The following is a 24,716-nucleotide window of genomic DNA, read 5'->3' on the forward strand; positions in this document are numbered from 1 at the left end:
ATATCATCAATACTTATTACCACAAAACATTTCACTTTTCTTAATGTCATTTAGTCGGACGCAAGACACCACCATGACCTTTCAGTCATGAATAACCACACCAGTTTAGTATATTTTAGTGATTTTATTCCCTATTGGTTACAATACTACTAGCAAGTTGATTAACCTCAAAACCAAGAAACACAATAGCATAGTCAAGATATGGCAACTCTTATACGATTTTATCAAAGCAAGAATCACAAACATCAGAATATAACATGGTGTAAACATAAACTATCCTTAGCAGAGTATTGTTAACAAAGCATTAATTCAGTCATTTGTCCATTTGCATCAGTTTAGTGAACCCCTCTCAACTAACCTCTAATTAGCATTGGCATGTTTGCTTTCATGCAAAACAATTTATAACACCAATTTGGAAAACATCTAGCTATGGTTTCTGTCAAAAGAGAAGCAAGTTGGTACCTAGAAAGGAAAAACAAATAGACAATCACAATTTCATTGTCATATAGTTACCCTCCAAGGTTTGAGTCAGCACTCGGGTTCAGTCTTCGTCTTCAGGACATCAGTTGATTCGCCATCAGTCAGGGACTCAGCTCAGGCACAAAGGGCAAAGGGGCACTTCCCTCATAAGGAGGAAAAGTGTCAAATGGGCAATCTAAGGACAAGGATTATTCTAAGTAAAATCAGCAAGTCGCCAAACAGAGTGACAAAGTTTCTGGATCATATCACCAGCATTTCCCTAACCAATCAAACCACTTCCGCGTGTTATAGGTTTTTATCCCTTTTTCGTTGTACATTCCCCTAAAATCTAATTGGTCAAAGGGTTGCACCCCACTATCTTTACTCAGTTAAAATGGCATTATGTCATTAAATCTTTCACCCCGCATTAGTTCTCAGGCATTTCATTGGTCCATATGATTGACGTCTTTAGAGGTAGAATGTCCGGTATGATTTCATCCTTTTGTAATTCTTTGTGCATCTTCGGTCATTAGCTCCATTGTTAATACCGGTTTGGGCGACCTTGTATTTAACATTTGTCTACACTGTTGCATTTAGTTAATACATTTTCTACAAGTGTGGTGAACTTCATGAGAACGGATCTACTATAGTTACATTCAGCTTCTAGTTTGAAGAAAACAACAGTTCATGCCCTTTAGCAAGTCAGCACATTCCACGTTAGGAAAAATACATTTAATATGAGAGCCAGGCAGCTAGGCTTCGGCTCATGCTAACTTAAGGCCTACTGATTTATTTGCAGCATTTTAATAACATAATCATTAATAATTAGTATAAAACTACCCTCTAATATATGAACTCATCAATATTAGTCATTTTTATTAGTCCCGTATACTTTGGCGGCCACTCCCCGTGGGTACATTTCAAGCGCACGTTTTAGCAAAACATATTAATACAGTTTATAAGTAGCATTATCACACATTAATTCATTAACATTTCATGTTAATATAGATTATATAAGCTACGCTCTCTCAGCTGCACTCACATCAACTTACTGCTGCCAGACAAGGGCCCATCAGATTCATACGCCACAGGACTGAATACATTTGAGTACATTTTACCACCTGTAAAGTAACCATCTCCTTCTTCCGAAACATTACCAAAGGCATGCGTAAGGAACCATTACTAATGACTCCCATGACTGCCACCTGAATCTCAGGAAGACATGGTTTCATGCACCTTTAGCCCACTCACTGTGCTAAATCCTACTCCTTCCAGTTTGTGGATGCAAGTTGGGGGTGTCCGAGTATGACTTGGGAGGCCTATTCCTTGAACTGAGTGAGCATATCTACCTTTGAAACTAAGGCAGACATGCTGAGGAATTTTCACGATGTTCCCTACAGAAAAGGTCAGAGACTATGAAAAAGGGTAGTGTTTGGCACACAGGGTAGTCTGTGAGAACTTGGCATAGGTCCCAGCCAACATTATACGAAGTGCTGTGACTGTAATGCACTTATCAAACAGGAAATTGAACATCTACTAAGTTGTGATGAAGTATGAAGGTGGCAAGCAGGTCAAACACCGACCTATACATGGCATTGTCCTTCAGTGCTAGGGTGGCACCAATGGGTTTGAATCCATAGGTGTAGCTGATGTGCAGCTGTACTACCTTTACTATCTGCCTTCTCCCTGTGCAATATCCCTTTGAAAGCACACCTACCATAAGCTTGCCTTACCCGTTCATGTCTCTGTCCTCATCAGAGTCCTGACTAATTCTGTATAGTTGCCAAGTGAGCCTATACTAATGCCTTTTGCTATTAGCTACTTGAAGCTCAAGAAAACATGTCCTTCATGTGCCATCATCACACTTTCTGTGCTAAATCCAACTCCTTCCAGTTTGTTGATGCAAGTTGGGGGTGTCCGTGTATGCCTTGGGAGGCCTATTCCCTGAACTAAGTGAGCATATCTGCTGTTGAAACTAAGGCAAACATGCTGGTGAATACATCCTAAGGTGTCTTAAGTAAAAAGTCAAACAAATATCCTGTGGGACTCATTTACCATTACTTCTACTTTTGCTTTGAAAGCGTACAAACTCAATTTGTAGCTTCACTTTCAAACAAGTAGAAATGTTGGTAAATATGTCCAACAGGATATTTGTTTGACCTATTACACTTTCTCTGGTTCTGGTTGGCAATCATGGTAACAAGCGCTTCAAAATTCAGTCATGCCTTTAACGTTTTGCCACACAGGGTACCCCGTGACAATGTGGCATATATATATATATAATTCACTTTAATCGAACAGAACACCTACCACATTCTGACAGTGGATATAGGTGTTGAGCAGGCCACAAGGAAATCCATTATTTCCTGAAGTAGATGAAGTAAAACTCTGTCGCTGCTTGCCTAACGAAGCAGTGGCCCATGGGCGTTTGGTATCCATGCACAGCCACTGAAAGGTTTACCCAACAACAGCTCCACCTCAATCGATTTCCCAGAACTTTGCATTGAGGCTTTCAATTACAGACAACTGGAATTCAAGGAAAGCCATGAGCCTTACTGTGGTTGTCTGACGATAAACAACATACGCATTGTATGTTGCCATCTGGACCAGGTGGGTAAACAGTTTCTTGTACCAAGTGCGAACTTAATGACACGCATTGTATGGTTAAAGAATCTGATTGTTCTTGTCCACTCCACGCACATACTTATTGTACACAAGTGGGCTTGTGGACTTCCGCCATCTGACCCTAAGCTGTGATGGGGGAAGTACTCTCATCATGAATTGTAGTGACCACTTATACATCACGCCTATCCGAGATCTTGACTGTGAGCAGTTCGTTGGAACGCAACACATTACTCTAAGATTTCTGGAGCTTCTTGCAAAAAAAAAATCCTTTGTGGTTACAACGAACTGTACTGCAGGCCACAGTGCTAGCTTGGTATAGCTCACTGAATAGCTCTACTCTTGTATAGAAATTGTCCACATAACATTTATAACCTTTGTGAAGGAGTGGCTGGGCAAGTTCCCACACAGTCCTACCTGTGACCCCTAAAGCGGGAGGGCAACCTACAGGGTTTAGGGTGGAGTCCTTAACTGTACACACTCTAAAGCTGTACACATAGACAGAAGAGCTCTTACACAGCATGTACAGCTTGATGCCATAGCAAGCTCTTTTGCTTGCAATGTACCTGTCTGAACAGCAGGCACCCTTTGTATAGGATCAAGGACTCATCGACTGCTATATTCTTTCCTGGAGTATAGACCTCCAAATGTTCCAAGACATGCTGAATTTTGAACAACCTGTCATGGTCTGGATGGTCCTGGGGCAATGCAGCAGAAATGCAGCATGCTCTGCAATAGCAAAAAACGATCTCTGCTTATGTACAGTGCGAAGATGGGGGTTACCCAAGCCGTGTAGGTCATCCAGTAGGACTGCAAGGTGGGTTTCTGCACTAACCCCATTTTGAGCGTGAAGGCCAAAAAATATCTTCATCTCTGCCAGCAAAGTGGGAGTCCACTGGCATGTCTTAGAATGGGGCCCTAGAGTGCCTGCATTCTCCCTCAGAAATTATTCTGCACGCAAATTTGTTTGCTACACAATTTGCTGAAGTAAGTCAATATCCAAAAATAGATGGATGTAGTCGACTGGCAAAATATTGTCCGTATCGACTTTACATCCAGCGTCACCAGTAAAAGGTGGTATTTGGGGCTGAACTAAATAGGGGGGCTGCCAAGAGAGCACTGCCTCTGTTCTTACTGCCACATCCACCTGCTCTCTGGGTTGGGATAACCCACTGATGTTGCATTGAACAGACTGTGCAAACGAAGGGACGTCACAACTGTCCTCATCGTCTCCCTCAGAACCACCGGAAGAGGTGCCGTCGGATCGGACTGAGCCGACTGAAAAATCACTCCCAGATTCTGCCCCATTGTCCTCTTCCCTCAGATGTTGTCCCAGTATCTGCTGTCACAGCCTCTGATCATGCCTCAGAGCTGTCCATGATAACCCGAGTTACGGCTTCAGCAGCAGTCATCCAACAAGACGCCACCTCTGCTACTGGCTAAACTGTCCCTCTAACACATTATCCTCTGTAGAAGGCAGATAGGGTAACAAAATTGCACATGGGTGTGTGTGATGTGTGCAACAGTAAATGTCAAGTCACCTTTCCTTTGCTTCTTCTCTGAATCAGCAGATTCTCTGAAGACACTGAAACCCCCCAAAAAAGACACTATTACTTTACCCTACGGCATACGCATTATCACCGCCTTTAGCACTGGTGGCACCCAGTGCAACAGTCATTTTTGGTGCTCCCCCTCCCATTTGTTTTGCTTTCACTAATGACCGAGCTGACCAAAATCTCTGGAATGCACTTCTTAGTTTAAAGAAGACATTTATTATTATTCCACCACGAGGTTCCTAAAAAATGAAGGAGATTAGTAGGTTGAAGGCACACGTTTAAAAATAGTCACAGCAATGAAAGGAAAATATATCAAAGTGATTCTCAACTGCAATGTACACAGCAAATATATGTGATTATATTATAGCATAATTGCAAAACAAACGATAAAGTAAAAATTCATCACCGTTGGGCCTGCCGAGCTCATCATCTTTCTCATGCCAGCAAGTTGATGACCCCTGTTCAACTGCGAAAAAGAGATATCCACCCTCACGGGACAAGTGTCTGTGTCAGGCATTTGACGTCCAGTCTGACCGAGGCCTCGGAAATTCTCGTCGCCACTGACCAGGGCCACCTTTTTATAGCTTAAACAATCATGGAAAGAGCCTTCTAAAAGGCCCTCCCCTCTCAGATGGATATTCAAACATGCTGGGTACTGTAGGTCAGAGTTGGAAGACAACCATTGAAAATTGGCCAACTTTTCAAGGCTCCCCTTCCAAGGCCAACCTGTTCTCTGCACTGAAGAAAAATAAAAAATATGTGCTTCCTTATCATGCTATCGTGTTCGGTAAGAGAAAATACGAAGAACACAAGCTTAGTTTACCATGTGGAAAAACACAGCTCATCTGCAATGTCTCAATGGCAATGTCTAATGCCACGATAAAGCCAATAGGCAGCTAAACTGAATACATTTTTTTACCTGCAACTGGTGAACATTGAACAAGTAACATGCACAGTGGTGAAACATAGTCAGTGGTCAAACCTACCTATTTTCACTACACCATGACGACCTTCTCTAATTTCCTCAGTACCACCCAGCAAAAGTGCCCCTCATCTCTCCATAGCCCTCCTCGCACATACATTTAGTTAGTTTTAAAGCGCAGGTAACACCTGGCTTTACTAATCCACTCAGCTAAATACATATCTGTAATTTGCAGCAAGCATATAAACCATGTGTGCTACTTTATGGCATCAAAACTGCCATTAGACAAAAGACTGATCTATTTCTATATAGGGAGGATCGGTCTCTCTCCCAAAAAAAAAAATATATATCACTTTTATATATGTGTGGTTTCCCTGGGGGGCGATCGGGGGGTCTAGGGAGTGTGTGTGTGTGTGTGTGTGTAATACTGCAAATTGCCCCCTAGGGTTCGGTCCGTGTAAAGACAGCTGACCCTGCCTTCTTTTTTCTTTTTTTAAATTAAAAAAAAGTTATTTTAGTCCCTGGGGGTGCGATCGCCCCCCAGGACGACCCCAACATTCTTTATTTTTAAAATTATGCCCCCAAAAGGGGGAGGGGCCCACTTACACGGGACTGACCTTCTCCCCCCCCTCCCACCATCCCCCAAACAAGATCCCTGGTGGCTAGGGCCGTTTCCATGGCCAAGAAACAGTTCAAGTGAAGGCATCAGTGGAAAGGGGAGAGACTCCCTCTTCCATCGATACCTTCCTGGCATCTGGGGATGCCGTTTTGCCCTTTTTTCCCCACTGGAATGGCGAGAGGAAGCTTACCTGCTCCTCCAAACCTCCAATGGGGAAAATGTGATGCTGCGCTGTTGTCACAGATGTGTGGAAGGAGGGTGAGGGGGGATGCGGAAGTTCTTGCGCGTCTCCCAGGTTAAAAAAAAATATATAATAATTCCTCCCTGGCGTCAGCCGCTGGTTGTGACCTGCACAAGGAAGGGTGTGCGTGCCAAGGCCTGTGGCCGACGCATGCACCTATAAGGTTGTTATTATTATTAATAATATTATGGTATGTCGGTCAAAATATCCACTCCCACAAAATGCGCTGTTAATTTTTTTTATTGATATATTATTGAGTTTTTCATATAGCATTGCTCATATCCGTGGTAGAGTTGGTGTGCTCATTATATAATACAATTTTGTGAACAAAAATCCTCTGTAATCAAACTTTGTAAAGAAAGGTGAATATAGTATGAGGTCTAGATTAGGACAACAGGAGAGGGTAGTGAAGTTTTACAAATCAAGCTGCTGTGTCGGTCCATCTTACATTAGTATCCCCGACAGGACCCTGTGTCATCGGTGTGATGAGGCTATCAAACAACCTCCTTTAACCACATCCAGGATGTAGTCTGTTCCATAGTAAGTGTCAGAACCTCTGACCACATTGCTACATTTGATCTTGGGCGATGGACAAAGCCTTGTATAGTAGAATACAAATGCATTTTGCATTTCTCAGGGGAGGTCTCAGTGAGTTAACATTGTTGGCATCTGCAGTGATCACAGTTTGCAAGTTAAATTCCCAGTAAGGCAAGAACATCCTTTTGAGGATGGTGAATTTGGTATCATTAACTTGTATTATTGTAACATCTGTTATTAACAGCATGTACTATCAGCAGAAGTGCTTTATTAAGTGCTTTGCAAATAAGCAGGGGTGTGTAATTCCCACAGCCTGATGTCCAGGAAATATTGTTTGGCATCAAGGGCAACAAGTTGTTATGTTTATTTTGTACTTGGGACAAGTAGGCCATACTCCAGCAGCACAAACCCTTTGGCTGCCAGTTTATAACAAGGGAACTGTCTGCAGTTGAGGTAATATTTGTTTCTGTATGTTAATGGTGTTCAAATTTGTATTTATGATTTATTAATGCAAAGCCTTTATTATTAGGGTGAGCGCAGTAAATAAACATTGTACAGTCACAGTGCACTACTAACAGTGGTTCCAGTAAAAAAAAAGAAAAAGTGTACACACGTTTGAAAAGTTTAACAATGTGAGGCTACGTATAATGCTCCCAGAATGCTCTCTGATTAGATGCAAATGTTTGCAGAAGCTTGTAAGCAAGATTGATGATTCTATGCATTCAGAAACAATATGCAAGTAGGAAAAAACGTTTTGCTAAATTACTGTGAAATGTTTGGTACTAATCCTTTGAAGCATCACTTAGTAAAATGTGTTGATGCATGCTAGTATTTCCACAAAAATATTCATAATGGAAAATCAGTGTTACCATTTTCAACAAGGTCATGGGAAACATGAAAATAAACAAACACTGGCAAAGCCAACTTATCACCATTGCAACAAATCTTGGTAAAAAAACAAAAACAAAAGCATTTGAGTCTCAAAAAGCACACATTCCCGCAGTAGTCCTCCTGGCACTGAACCAAACTACTTTGTGTGTCAATATGCTCCTTGTGGAAGAGCAGAATGCTATCACTCAGAGTAAAAAAAAAAAAAAAAAAAAAAAGCAGAAAGATAAACAGAGAAAAAAATAGAATTTTAATAACAGCAAAATATCTTGGTTAACGCCAGACCTAATTAGGGGCCCAATTCTTAAAGAAAGTTACATATGTGCACCAATGGTATATTCCTTTGAATTAGTGGCTTTCATGAATTCATAAGAAGTTACAGAAGTAGACCAGGAAAACGTACTACTAAAACAAGCAGATATTCATGTGTAGATTTGATCTTGAAAAAATCTATTGATCGTTAACAAGTCTGCTTTCCCTCCAACCACAGTTTTTTTCCCAACCCTGGAAGAACGTCTACTTCTGCCATTGTCAGGAGTACATTTTAAACTTTTCTCAGTATGGGAAAAGATTAAAGAGGAGCTGGTAAAAATCCTTAAGACATGCAAGTTAGTAGGTTTGCACAGATTCAAAGGCATTCCACCCCTTGTACTACTGTTTACTGCTTCCTCCCAGCCTCAGCATGTGGATCTGCAGAAAGGTGGCAAAATAAGGAAATTGCTTTAGTAGGGCTTGAAATTTCTAGTATTCAAGGCCCACTATATTATTAGCCCTGGCATAATTAGAAAGGCTATTATCAGAGCTCTTGCATATTGAGACTGCAGCAATACTTTTTCGCCACATTACATAGCAACAAAAGGACAAGTAGATTTATTTTACAAGACAAGTAGATTTAAGAAGCAACTTGTGTCGCAGTTGAACTCTTGCTCCTGTTGGGTAGTGAGAGGGGACCGGGAACTACCCAAGAGACCTCTGGATCTACTTTGCAGGATCGGCCACCTTATGAAGTTTGATGTCATCTATGGAGATGAATCTGTTTGCTTTGGAGCCAAGCAGTGGTAGTAGGATGACATTTCTGGTACCTTGTATTCCCAGGACTTGGACCGGTGCTGTGATGGATGGGCCGAATTCTTTCTTCACAGCAATCTTCTCATGAACCAGATCCCCGACTTTAGAAATCCAGCCTGTAGAAGTTGTTGGCAAATCCCTTATTCCTAAGGTGGCAGCACTGGCGGATGTATTATAATCACAACATTTCTGAAGCTCCTGTAAGACAATAAGATGTTCATGTATGTCAAAAGGTGTATCTGCTGCCAATAAATCAAGGCCATCTAAATCTGGGACATACATAGCTATCCCAAAGAGGACCTTGTAAGGAGTGCATCCTCCCGAGGACCATCTTGGCAGATTATTCAGTGCTCTCTGGACCCCATATAGGTGATGAATCCAACTGCGGCCAGAACCTAATACTCTAGCTGTTAAGGACTGCGTTAGAGCTCGATTCCTCCTCTCCACAACCGAATTTCCCTTGGTGAGGAGTAATGATTTCAACACCCAATGTCCTCATCGTGTCCCTGAATGCCTTAGGAGCAAATGCAGGGCCCTGGTCCGAAAGGAATGCTGCAACCGCAAATGTACCGATAAAGATCAGCAAGTCTTTTATAACAGTTCGAGTGTCAGCTGATGGCTGAGGCCAGCCCCACAGGAATCTAGAACAAGAATCTACAGCAACTAAAATGTATTTGTATGCACAATCAGGTTGAAGAAGACCACAATGGTTCAGGTACACACATTTTAGTGGCCTATTGGACACTAAGAGGGATGTCTGTGGTGGGCATTTGATATTTGAGCCCTTTATCTGCTGGCAAATGTCACAGCAAGGAACATATCGCTTGGTCTGTTTGTATAGACCTGACTACCAGAGGCGTTTCTGTAAGAGTGTTTTTGTGGCCGCAACACCAGCATGTGGTGCTTTGATTACATCTAATCTCTGGTCTTGGTTGAGGGTCACTAAATCTCCAAACCCAGGAATTGCAAAGGCTACATTCTGTGCACTGATGTGGTATGCCTATTTTGTAGGGTATGCTTGTGGGAGAGGCTTGCCTTCAGCCGAAGCTGTCACGGCAGCCAGTATTTCATTATCCAATCTTGTCTGGGAATGAGTCACTTCAGCAACAGAAGCTGTAACTACTTGTGGATTTGGCCGCTTCATCAGCCAAAGTGTTGCCAATAATGTGTACAACTACACATTGGTGGCCCACTGTATGGTCTACATGAGCATCGGGTAGCTTATCCTTAAGATCAGCTACCCTCCCCCACAGAGTTCTATGTGTTATGGTGCTCCCCTTTAAGTCCCTGAATCCATTTAATCGCCAATGATTAAGGTAATCATTGTAAGACTGAACACAGTAGTACGAACCACAGGCAGTCAATGTGAATTGTCCTGGATCCGTGTGTTTTAGCACTAGGATAAGGACTTTAAGTTCATCCAACTGAGTTGTGCAGTCCCCCAGGGTCTGCGTGTAGGTGTTGTGAGGGTGGAATATGCCATCCTTCATCCCTCCACTCACAGCTCCGCAAGCGGCTGAGTACTAATGTTTAGTACCTACAGCTGGTTGTAGTGAACCATCAGCGTAAATGACAGTATGGTATCTCTCAAGCGACAAGCTATCAAGTGGTGCGGGGTACTACTGTTCGTATTGGAGAAATTCATGTGTTTGAAGTTTTGGATCAAAGATGTAATCAACATCAGTGGCAGTCAGGGAGGTTGCCCATTGAATCCATCGTGGATGTAATGCTTTAGCGTTAGGAACGCTAACTTTTGGTGACAGCCTCTAAGGTTGGATCCTGGGTAACAAAAATAACTTGTTTCCCTGGTGCAAGTGGGCTCTCCTTGATGACAACCATCTGTACAGCAGTTAGAATATTTTCTGTGGGTGCAAAGCGTTGTTCTGCATTCGAATATAAATCACATTTATATGCTTTGGGCACTGTGTCGCCTTCGTTAAAGGTGACATAGGTGAACCCAATGGCACCAGCAATTATTCTGATGACCAAATTTGTTTTGTTAATAGTGTGTAAATGTTTTTCTTCTAGCATGTCCTGGTGCAATCCTCTAAGGGTGTACATTTGTTCTACTGTCCAGTGTCTGCTTGAGAAATATGGGCATATTAAATCATAAAGTGGCTTGATGCGTTGTGCATAATCGGGAATGTATGTTCTGCCAAAGTTAAATAAACCAAGTAAAGGCTGCAGTTTCTTGATAGTATTTGGTGGTTGGATTTGAGCAAATTTTTCTAAAAAGTGCAGGCCAGGCTCTTGCCCTAGTTTGATTGCTCAAATCCCAAGAATAATACACTGAGAAACGCTATTTTATTTTTCTTAAAATTAAATTTGTAACCAAGGGCTGTGAATCCCAGAACAATCTAATCGACCCTGGCAAGATGAATGTTGCAGTTGTCATCTGTGAGAGAGATGTCATCCAAATAGGACAACGCCTCGGGGTCAGTAGTACGCAGTATTGATGTTACACGGGCTGAGAACAGCCCCGGGCTGTCCTTGTAGCCCTGGGGCAAACAACAAAAGCGTTTTTGTGAGCCAGATGAGAATGCACTCAGGACCCGACCTTCGTGTGCTAAGTTTTGGCAGAAAAAAACATTGGAGATATCGAAGGTTGTTTTGTATTTTTTTATGCACTATGTTGTTAACGTGTGAATTTTGTATTGTGTGTTTGACTGTTTAAGTGTCTGTAATCTTAGACTATTCAATATGAATGGTCAGGTTTTGCAACGGGGAAAACAGGTTATTTATTAGAGACACAGGGCTCTATTATACAATGGTACTCAAGCTAAGTGAGGATCTCCCTTACCGGAGCTGTAGCTTCGTGTTACACAGGATATTGGGGCTGAGGCTGGGATGTAGACCTAATCGGTATTACATGGTAAGGAGAATCCTTATCGTAACCTACATGTTTGTGGTATAGCGCAGGTGGCTGTGCTAAAGCCCTATTGACAGCGTTGGCTTATTTTACCACTTCTGGAAGAAGATCAGAGAAAGAAGGGAATATGACATCTTCCCCATGTAGGAGGCCTACCTCTTTCGGCCAATAGGATATCACAACTAAGTTAATCCCAGAATATTACACTAATGGTGCGCTCTATATCTCCCTCAATTTGGATATTTAAATCATAAACCCTGTTGGGTGGGAGAACACACCCATCCGTAGTCTGAATGTAATAAAGTTGCTAGTTCCTGTTGCATCCAGATAATCTTTCAGAATCTGGCAACACATCGTGACTCCTGCCGCACTGTCCAGCAGTGTCACAGTCCACGTCTTGTTCTTCAGCAATGTTGTCAAGTTTGCTGGCATTTTTAATTGAATGTGCTGCCACCTTCTTTTTTTTTTTTTTTTTTTTTTTTAAATGTGGCTTTTGTTGTGGGGACTTGCCTTCCTTTTTGTCTGAAGACCACGGTGAGTCTTTTTTCTGTTTCACATAGTCAGGACATTGCTCTGACCGGCCCACTCTCTCGCTACATTTATCTGGTGCGTCCAGAGAAGGATGCAAATCAGTATATCTGTCAGGAGCTATTATATGTTCTCTATTTCTGCGATTATATCTCCTTTCGGAGACCTCCGGGTGTGGAGAGTCTGCTCTCTAACTTTGTCTTTCTTTAATTTGCTTTTGTTTATCCCAGTGCATTTTAGAACTATCCTGTGCTTGTTTGGTGCCTTCCTGAGGGGTGGTACTCTGCATTTCAGGCTTTTCGGCATGGCTCCCAAACTATTCCGTCCTATACTAGTACAGGCATCCGCAATTATTTTCGATAGCTGTTTCTCCTGTTCCAAGTGTGGTATCTCAAGGAGCGGCTGGCGTATAGCCAACGCTACCGCTTCCCCTTTAATGATACTGAGTATTATTGAGGAGACTGAGAAGTTATGCATTCATTTCATCCCTAAGTCTAGGGCTGGTGCAGCCCTGTGTTATTTCTGAATTTGTTTTAACACCTCTGGTAAATTGGCAAGAGTTGGGGGACCATGCATGGTAGTGTATATTGCAGCCAAAGACTGTACCCCATGTGGTGCAGTCATCCACTGAGGGAACCAATCCGAATGGCAGGATTTCTGTTTTTCCTGTGGTCACATATGAGGAAACAAAGCTTCCAGCTGATTAGATTTCTGGGCTATCCAGAACGGGATTTTCTCTCGCTCTGTGAGCACTTTGTCCATGATAGAATGTACTGTTTGTGGATTAATCCCGGGAACGGCCAATTGGTATCCAGCAGGTGCTGGACGCGCCGGTGTTGTGTTCAAAGTTCGCATTACAAACTGAACAAGTCATCTATATAACATTGTAAAGATCATGCAGATCAGCTGCCTGCATGTTTTGTACACTGGGGTGAGGTGTATATGTGGCAAACATTGGCCACGTTGGTCCGCCATTAACTAAAGAACCTAATCTCACTGGTTGTATTACGTGTGGTAGGGCGCCATTAAACCAGTTCTGATGTTCTTGATAACTAATTGGTATTTCAAGATACTGGTATGCTTGGCACCTTTGTGCGTTTGCAACTCTGTATGTGTGGAATGTGTGTGATCTAACGTCTTCCTGAGGAAAGGTGACCCAAGAGTAGAAGGTTTGTGTTTGGTAAGCTTCACTTGCTTCTACTATGAATTTGTCATCCCCACTCTCGTCTCTAAACCATGGCCTATTAGATGTAGTGTTAATGCATGTCTGACATTTTCGGAAATGTCTATGGCGTTAGTCATATTGAAAAAATTGGTAAAGAGACTGAACACCAAATGGGGAGTGTAGGAAAGTACCATCTTGCCTGGCATGTTACCCCCATTTTTACTTGTATGTATGTTTATTTTTGCCTGTGTCACTGGGATCCTGCTAGCCAGGACCCCAGTGCTCATAAAGTGTGCCCTGTATGCGTTCCCTGTGTGGTGCCTAACTGTATCACTGAGGCTCTGCTAACCAGAACCTCAGTGTTTATGCTCTCTCTGCTTTTTGTTTATGCTCTCTCTGCTTTTAAAATTGTCACTGCAGGCTAGTGACTGATTTTATCAATTCTAATTGGCACACCGGAACACCCTTATAATTCCCTAGTATATGGAACCTAGGTACCAAGGGTATTGGGGTTCCAGGAGATTCCTATGGGCTGCAGCATTTCTTTTGCCACCCATAGGGAGCTCTGAAAATTCTTACACAGAACTGCCACTGCAGCCTGAGTGAAATAATGTCCACGTTATTTCACAGCCATTTTACACTGCACTTAAGTAACTTATAAGTCACCTATATGTCTAACCCTCTCTTAGTGAAGGTTAGGTGCAAAGTTACTTAGTGTGAGGGCACCCTGGCACTAGCCAAGGTGCCACCACATTGTTCAGGGCAATTTCCCCGGACTTTGCAACATGTCTAGGATCATGGAATTGTCACCCCAATACCATTATGGTATTGGGGGGACAATTCCATGCATCCCCGGGGCTCCAGCATAGAGCCTGGGTACTGCCAAACGAACTCCCCTGGGTTTTCCCTGCAGCTACTGCTGCTGCCAACCCTCAGACAGGTTTCTGCCCCTCTGGGCCTGGGCAGCCCAGTCCCAGGAAGGCAGAACAAAGGATTTCCTCTGAGAGAGGGTGTTACACCCTCTCCCTTTGGAAATAGGTGTTAAGGGCCTGAGAGGAGTAGCCTCTCCTGGCCTCTGGAAATGCTTTGAAGGGCACAGATGGTGCCCTCCTTGCATAAGCCAGTCTAGACCGGTTCAGGGATCCCCCCCAGCCCTGCTCTGGCACGAAACTGGACAAAGGAAAGGGGGGTGACCACACCCCTGACCAGCACCTCCCAAGGGGAGGTGCCCAGAGCTCCTCCAGTGTATCCCAGACCTCTGCCATTTTGGATGCAGAGGTGTGAGGGCACAATGGACATCTCTGAGTGGCCAGTGCCAGCAGGTGACGTCAGAGACCCCTCCTGATAGGTGCTTACCTTTCTCTGTTGCCAATCCGCCTCCTGATGGCTATTTAGGGTCTCTCCTGTGGGTTTCTCTTGAGATAACAAATGCAAGAGCTCACCAGAGTTTCTCTGCACTTCCCTCTTTGACTTCTGCCAAGGATCGACCGCTGACTGCTCCAGGACACCTGGAAAACTGCAACAGAGTAGCAAGAAGACTACCAGCAAAATTGTAGCGCCTCATCCTGCCTGCTTTCTCAACTGTTTCCTGGTGGTGCATGCTCTGAGGGCTGTCTGCCTTCACCCTGCACTGAAGCCAAGAAGAAATCTCTTGTGGGTTGACAGAATCTTCCCCATGCCAACGCAGGCACCAAACTTCTGCATCACTGGTCCTCTGGGTTCCCTCTCATCTTGACCAGCGTTGTCTCCGGAACACAGGAGCTAGATTTAAGTGTCCCCGACAGTCCAGTGGCCCTTCTGTCCAAATTTGGTGGAGGTAAGTCCTTACCTCCCCACGCCAGACAGTAATCCTGTGTACTGCATGAACTGCAGCTGCTAAGGCTTCTGTGCACTTTTGCAAGACTTCCCTTGTGCACAGCCTAGCCCAGGACCCCAGCACTCCGTCCTGCATTGCCCAACTCGCTGAGTTGGACCTTGACTTCGTGGGACTCTCTCTTGTTGTGCTGAGATGACCGCCGTGCTCAGATCTTCTGAACGCCTGTTCAGGTGCTTCTGCGGGTGCTGCCTGCTTCTGCGTGGGCTCTCTGTGTTGCTGAGCGCCCCCTCTGTCTCCTCCTCCAAGGGGCGACCTCCTGGTCCTTCCTCGGCCCAGGCAGCACCCAAAACCTTCAACCGCGACTCTTGCAGCTAGCAAGGCTCGTTTGCGGTCTTTCTGCGTGGAAACAACTCTGCATCCACCAGCACGCTGTGGGTCATCTTCTGACCAAAGGAGAAGTTCCTGGCACCTTCCGTTGTTGCAGAACCTTTGGCTTCTTCCACCCGGAGGCAGCTCTTTTGCACCTTCATCTGGGGTTTAGTGGGCTCCTGCCCCCCCTGGACACTTGCGTTACTCTTGGACTTGGTCCCCTTCCTTTGCAGGTCCTCAGGTCCAGGAATCTGTCTTCAGTGCTTTGCAGTCAGTTGTTGCCTTTGCAAAATCCCCTATCTCAACTTTACTGTCTTTCTTGGGTAGTAGGGTAACTTTACTCCTACTTTTCAGGGTCTTGGGGTGGGGTATCTTGGACACCTTTAGTGTTTTCTTACACTCCCAGCGACCCTCTACACACTACACTAGGCCTGGGGTATATTCTGGGTTCGCATTCCACTTTTGGAGTATATGGTTTGTGTTGCCCCCTAGGCCTATTGTCTCCTATTGCATTCTATTGTGTTCTACACTGTTTGCACTACTTTTTTAACTGTTTACTTACCTGATTTTGGTTTGTGTGTATATTTTGTGTATTTTACTTACCTGCTAAGAGAGTATATCCTCTGAGATACTTTTGGCATATTGTCACTAAAATAAAGCACCTTTATGTTTAACTCTGAGTATTGTGTTTTCTTATGATATGGTGCTAAGTGGTATTGTAGGAGCTTTGCATATCTCCTAGTTCAGCCTAAGCTGCTCTGCTATAGCTACCTCGATCAGCCTAAGCTGCTAGAACACGTCTAATCTACTAATAAGGGATAACTGGCCCTGGCACAAGGTGTAAGTACCACAAGGTACCCACTATAAGCCAGGCCAGCCTCCTTCAGGGAGGAAGTCCTTTTAAGAGTCGGAGCTCGAACAACCTACAGCCTAATTAGGTGCTCCCTGTTCAGCTGAGGAGGATTATCCCAAAGACCACGGACATCTTTGAATAATGGTACATAAGGTACCTGTTGTGTGTGAGACCGAGATACTTGGGGCATCCGTAAATTAGTGCCAAAACACCATTGTTGGTGGTGCCATGTCATAGTTGGACTCTTGCTCTAGGCAAGACTGCTGGTTTAGGGATGACAGCACTTTTGTTTGTAGGCGACTAAGCCAATCCTACATCAAGTCACAACTGTCGGCCCAACCCTCCTGGCTCACAAGCAGTACCTCACCATAAACCGAAACAGTAAAAGGCGATTTTTGACCGCCTTTACACATGGAATCAAGAGTGTGACATCTCAGGGGAGTCGTAGTTAAACGGAGATTACCCTTTTCTCACATGAGCAGCAAGTCTCAGTCATACACAGGCAAAAAAGGAGATGCAGTAACGTTTTTAGTAGGTTTTATTAACAAGATTGCAGTCCATGCATTTTACAGTAGATTGCAATGATTAGGATAATGAACAATGCAAGAAATAGAATCGTAAAAACAAGAGTTGTGAATATAAAGACCCCCATTATCTTGCAACAACATAAAATGCAAAATATCCCTAAAACCCTAGCATGAAGAACCTAACTTCTAGCCTAAAAAGAGCTAGTTGTGTTAAACCTAATCTGTCAGCACCATGTCCATGAGAAGTACCCCCCAACCCTTGTTAGCTTGGATTGAGGTCTCTAGATCAGACTCTTTGAGGGAAACGAAGGCTGGGTCTGCATCAAGGCCTAGTGTAGCATAGATAACATTGAGGGCATCTGCTAGGAGTCCCTCTGATAACCTTGTCTGGGTGAGATGTATTTATACAGATCTTGTAGGACCCTGATGCAGGTAGGCTCTCAAACAGTAGATAGGAAAGCATGCTTGGGGCGGCAATTATGTCAACAATTCCCTCCAAAAGTTAATTCCTATCACACATAATTGGGAGAGGGACATGATGTTAATACCTACTTATATCACTTGTCTTTGACGCTGACAGTGGCGCCTTCAAAGAGTGGCACTGATAACGTGAAATCAAAACATCTTCCTAACTATAAACATGGCAGCCATCTTGGAAGAAATAATTAAATAAATGTGGTAAAACAGAGCTGGTTAAGTAGGTTAAAAGCCACTAGGTGACGGGGGCACAGGCCTGCAAGCCAGAAGTCTAAGCGATTTCCTGATTCCCAGTAAAAACTAAATAGGATCCACTACGCCTGTTCGATGGACAGGTAGATATTTTATTAAATTCCACACCATAAGGCACAATTTTCAAGACAGAAGTAGTGCAGAACTACCCAATCCATAATCATTTACTAGAGGGGAAATGTTATAAGTGTCTGTCTCGACCAACATGACCAGGGATACAATGCCATTGTTTGTTATTTATGATGAGTTACCTGCAATGTTATGTAGCTGTATATTAACTAAATTGTGGCAGAATTAACTTATTGTTTTCATACACCCAGATTGTCTGAACGAAATTGCATAGAAATAGTGTCAAAGCTGATTGCTGAGAGACAGCTGGAAGTTGTGCACACTCTTGATGGCAAGGAATACATCACACCTGCTCAAATCACCAGGGAAATGCTGGATGAACTTCACGTTCGTGGTGGTTAGTATTTCTTTACTTCTTTATCTTTTTATGTAGTTAATAATTTTTGTTTAGTTTTGAACGCATTGCAAATCTCCTGTAACATCAGCAATTGTTAACATCTATATTTTTTAATTGTATTTCTACCTTTTTGTGTTAGGGAAATTATACATTTGCTTAGCACTGTATTTTTTGATGAAGTGTTAGATACAGTGTGTAAGAGGACTGTAGTTTTTGTTTTTGCTTTAATGTTCAGGTATTAAAAACCTATTTAAAAAACACAATTAAAATGATAATGATATCACAGATGTGTGCGTTTACTCTCACCTGCAGAATGGTTTGAATTGATCACTGCACATTTACCTTCATTGCATTAGCGCCAATGGCAGCCACACTATGTCATTGCAAACAATAGTGGCTTTAGTTAGCAGTGGCACATGACTAAGTGTGTCTCAAGTGTGGAAATATCTCAATGCATATTTCCAAGAATAAAGCAATGGGAGAAACTGTTTAAGCCTGAAGCTTGATGAAGTACATCCAATAATTTTCTCATGCTCTAATGTTCTCATTAACTCTCCAGTAAACCTTGCAATTCTTTTATGTGCAGTCTTTACGTACCGAGGCCAGGCTGCAGGACAGTAAAGCCCCTTTACATAAGGCAGAGATTGTTGCTGCCTACGCATTGAGAGGTGGATAGGAGAGGAAGACAGACCAATTATTGATGAATATAATAGCCTCCCCAACCTGTATGTGTCAGACACATTCTATACTGAAATCTTCCAAACAAATGACACTATTGGCTTACAATGTTGTTCAAAGTAGAACTCTAAGGCGGGGCTTGATGCCAAGAAGCATGGTTCCTAGAGCACTAGTTATGCTTGCAGGTCCTGAACAGCAGTTGGGATAGCAGCTGGTATGAGATTCCCTCTCTAGTGAGGGACCGCTACTTGACACCCATAGGGTCAATCTCGGAGGCCGGAAGGCAGATCCTGAGGAGAGCGGCAAGGCTTCCTTTTGATTATCTCTGGAAAGAAGCAGCGGCCATATTGACAAGGACTTTCATGAGTAGACTTGACACGGCAAGGCTGGTTTAGAGCTAAATTCCTTCAGTCTCCTATATCCATTGAATACAGATTATTGACCTCTGGGTAGTGTTGTATTGACTATATAATGTTCTATTTGAGAGATTTTGTTATCTATTGGAATATAAAAATTGAAAACAAAGAAGCAAGTGCAGACATGTCAGATGGTACGGGGGTGTTAGGTACCTGCCCTTCAAATGGAAAAAAGCAGAACTAAAACACCCAGGGGTATATAAACATTATGGACTTAAACCTAGTGCATGACAACATCTTACTCTTTATAGATGAAATTAAATATTACTTTAAAAAATGATCTGGTCTTCAACTATCTCTTTGGGAGAAAGTAGTAGTCCTGAAAATGAATATTGCTCCTATATTTAATTATGTATTTGAAATGTTAACATTACTAGTTCTTAGACCCCTCGTACCATAGGTAGAAAAATACTTTCTAACATTTATATGGAAAGGAAAATAACCAAGACTAAATGGCTCGGACTTATATCCTGCTATGATAACTGGGCCTCAAAGTTATTGCATATGGAGTTCTATTGGTTGCCTCCTCATTTGACTCATTCCGTGTATATATGGTCCAGCTACATCAAGATATGTCATTACTGGTCCCTATGGTAAGACATATCTTTAAAACCTTTGGGGAAATAGCTATACACTATTCACATCATCCTCATTTGCCATCATCCTATATTTGGATAACACACTTCTCTAGAGGTGCATCGCAGAGGGTGCATACATAAGCTCTTAAAAGTTCCAGAGCTTTTATATTCCAAAGCACCAGTGTGGTGGAACTGAGAAATTAGGATTAGCTTGCCACTCTGGACTGAGCACCAGATCACATCCATAGATGATATACTTCAAAATGGATCAATAAAATAATTTCTAAAGATCATGCAGGAGCACCACATCCCACAAACACAAAGGCAGAGATATGCTCAATTGTCTTATGCCCTGAAATGGAAACTAGGTAACTCACCCATTGCTTGGACAAAATCCCTAGTCTTCATTATGTGTAAACAGGAAAGGCATCTACTTAATTTTGGTTAACACTATTTTCTTGGAAGAGAACACAAACACACTCCAGCTCTGAACGGAAACCGTTATGAACACAATTTTAAGATAGGGACTGGGTAACAATATTTGAAGAACTTAGTATGGGTTTTAGGGAAGCTCACCCGAAATGCAGTTATTTCAAGATCCTGCAACTGGTACTGGACCCCAGTTAAACTACATAAGGCCAATCTTTCCCCACCCAGATTCTGTGTTGGCGATGTTGTCTTTGGGATGGCAACATAGTGCGACTTTTGTGGAACTGTCCAAAAGTGTTTGGGTTTTGACAGCAAATTTGAGCCACTATGAAGGAAAGCTTGGACTGACAGCCAACCTTACTAGTAGGATGGCGATTTTACATGATACCACTGACCTTCTCCGGTTAGCTTTCATATGAAAAGATGATTGTCCACAGCTTTAGTAGTGTCAAAGGTGGGAATTGTACAATATTTTCAAAAAATGTCACAGACCCAACTCTTCAGAATTAGTTGGATGAGATGGCATTGTTTGAGCAACTGATATATAAAATGAACAATAGAAATATAAGAAGAAATTGTTTGCAGGAGCAATGCCACCAGCAGATTGAAGAGAGGTGATACTTTTGTTAATAGAGATAAGATACTTTGTACAAATGTTATAGTAGGACAAACCTAGACTCTATCCTGTGAGACTTGGTCAGGAGGGTTATGAGGGAAAAGTAAGAAGTTAGGAGAAAAACTACATCTTTTTAACCCAGCTGATGTAAGGATATATGTTTGGCATTAAGAAGATAGCAGGTGAAGGTGTGACCAGCCCGCTGGAAATTAAGAGTTGAGCAGGCAGAGTGGAGGAGCAAATCTTGGTAGGACTGTAATGAACATCAGGGACATGTACGGAGGTGATGGAACCTCCCATCCGCAGCTCTTAGATTCCATTTTATATTTGCTTATTATCTGGTAAATATAGATGCTGTGAAAGTTTTTTTTTTATGAAAGCAGATTATGGGATCATTGAATCTGGATAAACGTTGAGAGATAAACATATACTTATGCTCTGGTATAGATGATTGCCTGGAGGAGGTTTCTGATACAATGTCTTCTTTTGTTTATACAGTTTACACTGAGCTTACAATGTGTGTTGGTATGTAACTTGTATTATAATTGAAGATTCAATAAAGAATTGAAACACACATATAAATAGACCTATTATATTTCAGTGGAGCAATAAGGAAGAAATAGTGATCTTGGATTATCCACCCCACCCCCCACTTTGTCTTTTAATTCTTTGAGTGAGGGATCAAAGATATTTTTGTGTTTTAGCATTAATGAGTAAGAAATAATGTTTTTGTAATTATGATGACTAAGGGGTTGATTTAGAGTTTGGCATGCAGAGACAAATCCGTTGGCATGGCTGAGTACTTTACTTCCGCCACACCAAGGGAACCCCGTCTGCCAAATTTAAAGTTGTCTGCTAGCCCTACGGATAACTGTAAACACTGGTTGGAACCACCATCTCAATGGCTCATATCAATGTAATAAACATTTGATGGACCATCCATCAAATATTTGACTTTTTTTTATTTTTATTATTTATAAAACTAATGATCCCCTACCATTGTATGGGGTTATTTTCATGTTTTTACTGTTCCTTACTGGCATCAGTAGACAGGGCACACGTCTGCTGTAGTTTTACAAAAATGGATCCATAGAAAGTGAAATTCTTTTGTTGTGATTGCTATTGAAGAATAAATTCAGTATTTGTTTGCAAATTGAAGACTATTGTTTCACACAGAGTGCTACATACCTGTTAGTAATACAAAGTACTGACAAGACTGGCTAGAAGGGTCAGAGCCAGTCATTTACAGTTTAATAACAAACTATGAATGACCTCCATGTTGTAAATCTTTGAACCCCCCCCCATAAGGGCATGGTGGTTTTCTCAAAAGTACATGTTCGATGGCATCTGTCGCTGTAGATACGCATGTTCTGCAATAGCTCGCCATCTGGTGTTGGGCCGGAGTGTTACAAGTTGTTTTTCTTCGAAGAAGTCTTTCGAGTCACGGGACCGAGTGACTCCTCCTTTTGTCTCCATTGCGCATGGGCGTCGACTCCATCCTCGATTGTTTTTTTTCCGCCATCGGGTTCGGACGTGTTCCTGTCGCTCCGAGTTTCGGAACAGAAAAAATAGTTAATTTCAGAAGATTTTCGTCGGTATTGTTGCGTTCGGGATCGGCATACTTACATTCAACACCGCATCGAAGATCGAAGAGCTCCGGTGCCCTTCGGGGTAATTTTTCGATCCTCCGTCGGGGCCTGGTCGGCCCGACCGCGTGCTGAAGAACGCCGATGGAACGGACCCCGTTCCGTTTCTGCCCCAAATGCCACAATAAATACCCCTACACAGACCAACACTTGGTCTGCAACCTGTGCCTGTCACCTGAGCACAGCGAAGACACCTGCGAGGCCTGTCGTGCGTTCCGGTCCCGAAAAACACTCCGAGACCGTCGAGCCAGAAGACTTCAAATGGCGTCCGCACCGACAGCCCGACGGGAGTTCGAGGAACAGGAAGAGGAAGGTACCTTCTCGATCCAAGACTCAGACTCCGAAGGATTCGACGATACACAAACCGTGAGTAAGACGTCGAAAACCACACAAAGAAACATTTACAAGGCCCAGGGGACGCCACTGCCACCAGGCCATGGCTCAACCCATAAAATCGGTGACCGACCGTCGGCACCGAAAAAGGCCCAAACAGTGCCGAGATCGTCCGACTCCGGTCGAGACACCGGCACGCAGCCTTCTCGGGACCGAGAAAGTGCTGGAGACAAGCCTCGACACCGAGATGCCGGTGTGGACACGGCTCGACGCCGAGACAGCGGCACCGAAACAGATCGACGCCGAGAGGTTTCGGCCCCGAAAAGGAAAAAAGTCACCTCGGAGCCGAAAAAACACGCAGACAAAGTTTCGACGCCGAAACAAACTGCAAGCGACCCAGCTTCAGGCTCTTATACAGAAGAGCACTCGCTAACCTCCCAAATGCAGAAGCATAGGTTTGAGGAAGAGCTACAAGCAACTGATGCGGACCATATGCAAAAGCGTATCTTCATTCAGCAGGGGACAGGAAAAATAAGCACCCTTCCCCCCATTAGGAGAAAGAGAAGGTTGGAGTTCCAGACGGAACAAGCACCACAACCAAAAGTGGTGAAAAGAGTTACACCACCACCCTCTCCTCCGCCCGTGATTAACGTTTCACCAGCACAAACGCCATCACACTCCCCAGCTCACACCACCATGAGCCAGGGTGACCAAGACCAGGACGCATGGGACCTATACGACGCCCCAGTGTCAGATAACAGCCCAGAGGCATATCCTACAAAACCATCTCCACCAGAAGACAGCACCGCGTACTCTCAGGTGGTGGCTAGAGCAGCACAATTTCACAACGTAAGCCTCCACTCAGAACAGGTCGAGGATGATTTCCTGTTCAACACACTCTCCTCCACCCACAGCTCCTACCAAAGCCTGCCTATGCTCCCTGGTATGCTCCGGCACGCAAAAGACATATTTAAGGACCCGGTCAAAAGTAGGGCAATCACACCAAGGGTGGAAAAAAAGTATAAGCCGCCTCCTACAGACCCGGCTTTCATCACAACACAGCTGCCACCAGACTCTGTTGTTGTAGGAGCAGCTAGGAAAAGGGCCAACTCTCACACATCTGGAGATGCACCACCCCCAGATAAAGAAAGCCGCAAGTTTGATGCAGCTGGTAAAAGAGTCGCAGCACAAGCTGCAAACCAGTGGCGCATCGCGAACTCCCAGGCACTACTTGCGCGCTATGACAGAGCCCACTGGGACGAGATGCAACATCTCATTGAACATCTGCCCAAAGACTTCCAAAATAGGGCAAAACAAGTGGTTGAGGAGGGACAGGCCATCTCCAACAACCAGATCCGCTCCTCCATGGACGCTGCAGATACAGCTGCACGGACAATTAATACATCTGTAACTATCAGAAGGCATGCATGGCTCCGAACGTCTGGATTTAAACCAGAGATTCAACAAGCAGTTCTCAATATGCCTTTTAATGAAAAAGAACTGTTCGGTCCAGAAGTGGACACAGCGATTGAGAAACTCAAAAAAGATACGGACACTGCCAAAGCCATGGGCGCACTCTACTCCCCGCAGAGCAGAGGGAATTACAGCTCATTCCGTAAAACGCCCTTTCGAGGGGGGTTTCGGGGTCAAAGCACACAAGCCAGCACCTCACAAGCCACACCGTCCAGTTACCAAGGACAGTATAGAGGAGGTTTTCGGGGACAATATAGAGGAGGGCAATTCCCTAGAAATAGAGGAAGATTCCAAAGCCCCAAAACCCCTACTA

The 24,716-nt window shown here is 43.5% G+C and overlaps 1 protein-coding gene across 1 annotated transcript in view; it reads left to right on the forward strand.

The window, feature by feature from the left end:
* Positions 1–24,716, forward strand: part of UFL1 (UFM1 specific ligase 1) — a 329,946-nt gene that overhangs the window by 33,515 nt on the left and 271,715 nt on the right. The window contains exon 2 of the mRNA XM_069235525.1: positions 18,089–18,234. Coding sequence (XP_069091626.1) covers positions 18,089–18,234 — 146 coding nt within the window. The remainder of the gene's footprint in view (positions 1–18,088; positions 18,235–24,716) is intronic.

The sequence above is a fragment of the Pleurodeles waltl genome, chromosome 5 (assembly GCF_031143425.1).
Source record: "Pleurodeles waltl isolate 20211129_DDA chromosome 5, aPleWal1.hap1.20221129, whole genome shotgun sequence".
Taxonomy (NCBI): domain Eukaryota; kingdom Metazoa; phylum Chordata; class Amphibia; order Caudata; family Salamandridae; genus Pleurodeles; species Pleurodeles waltl.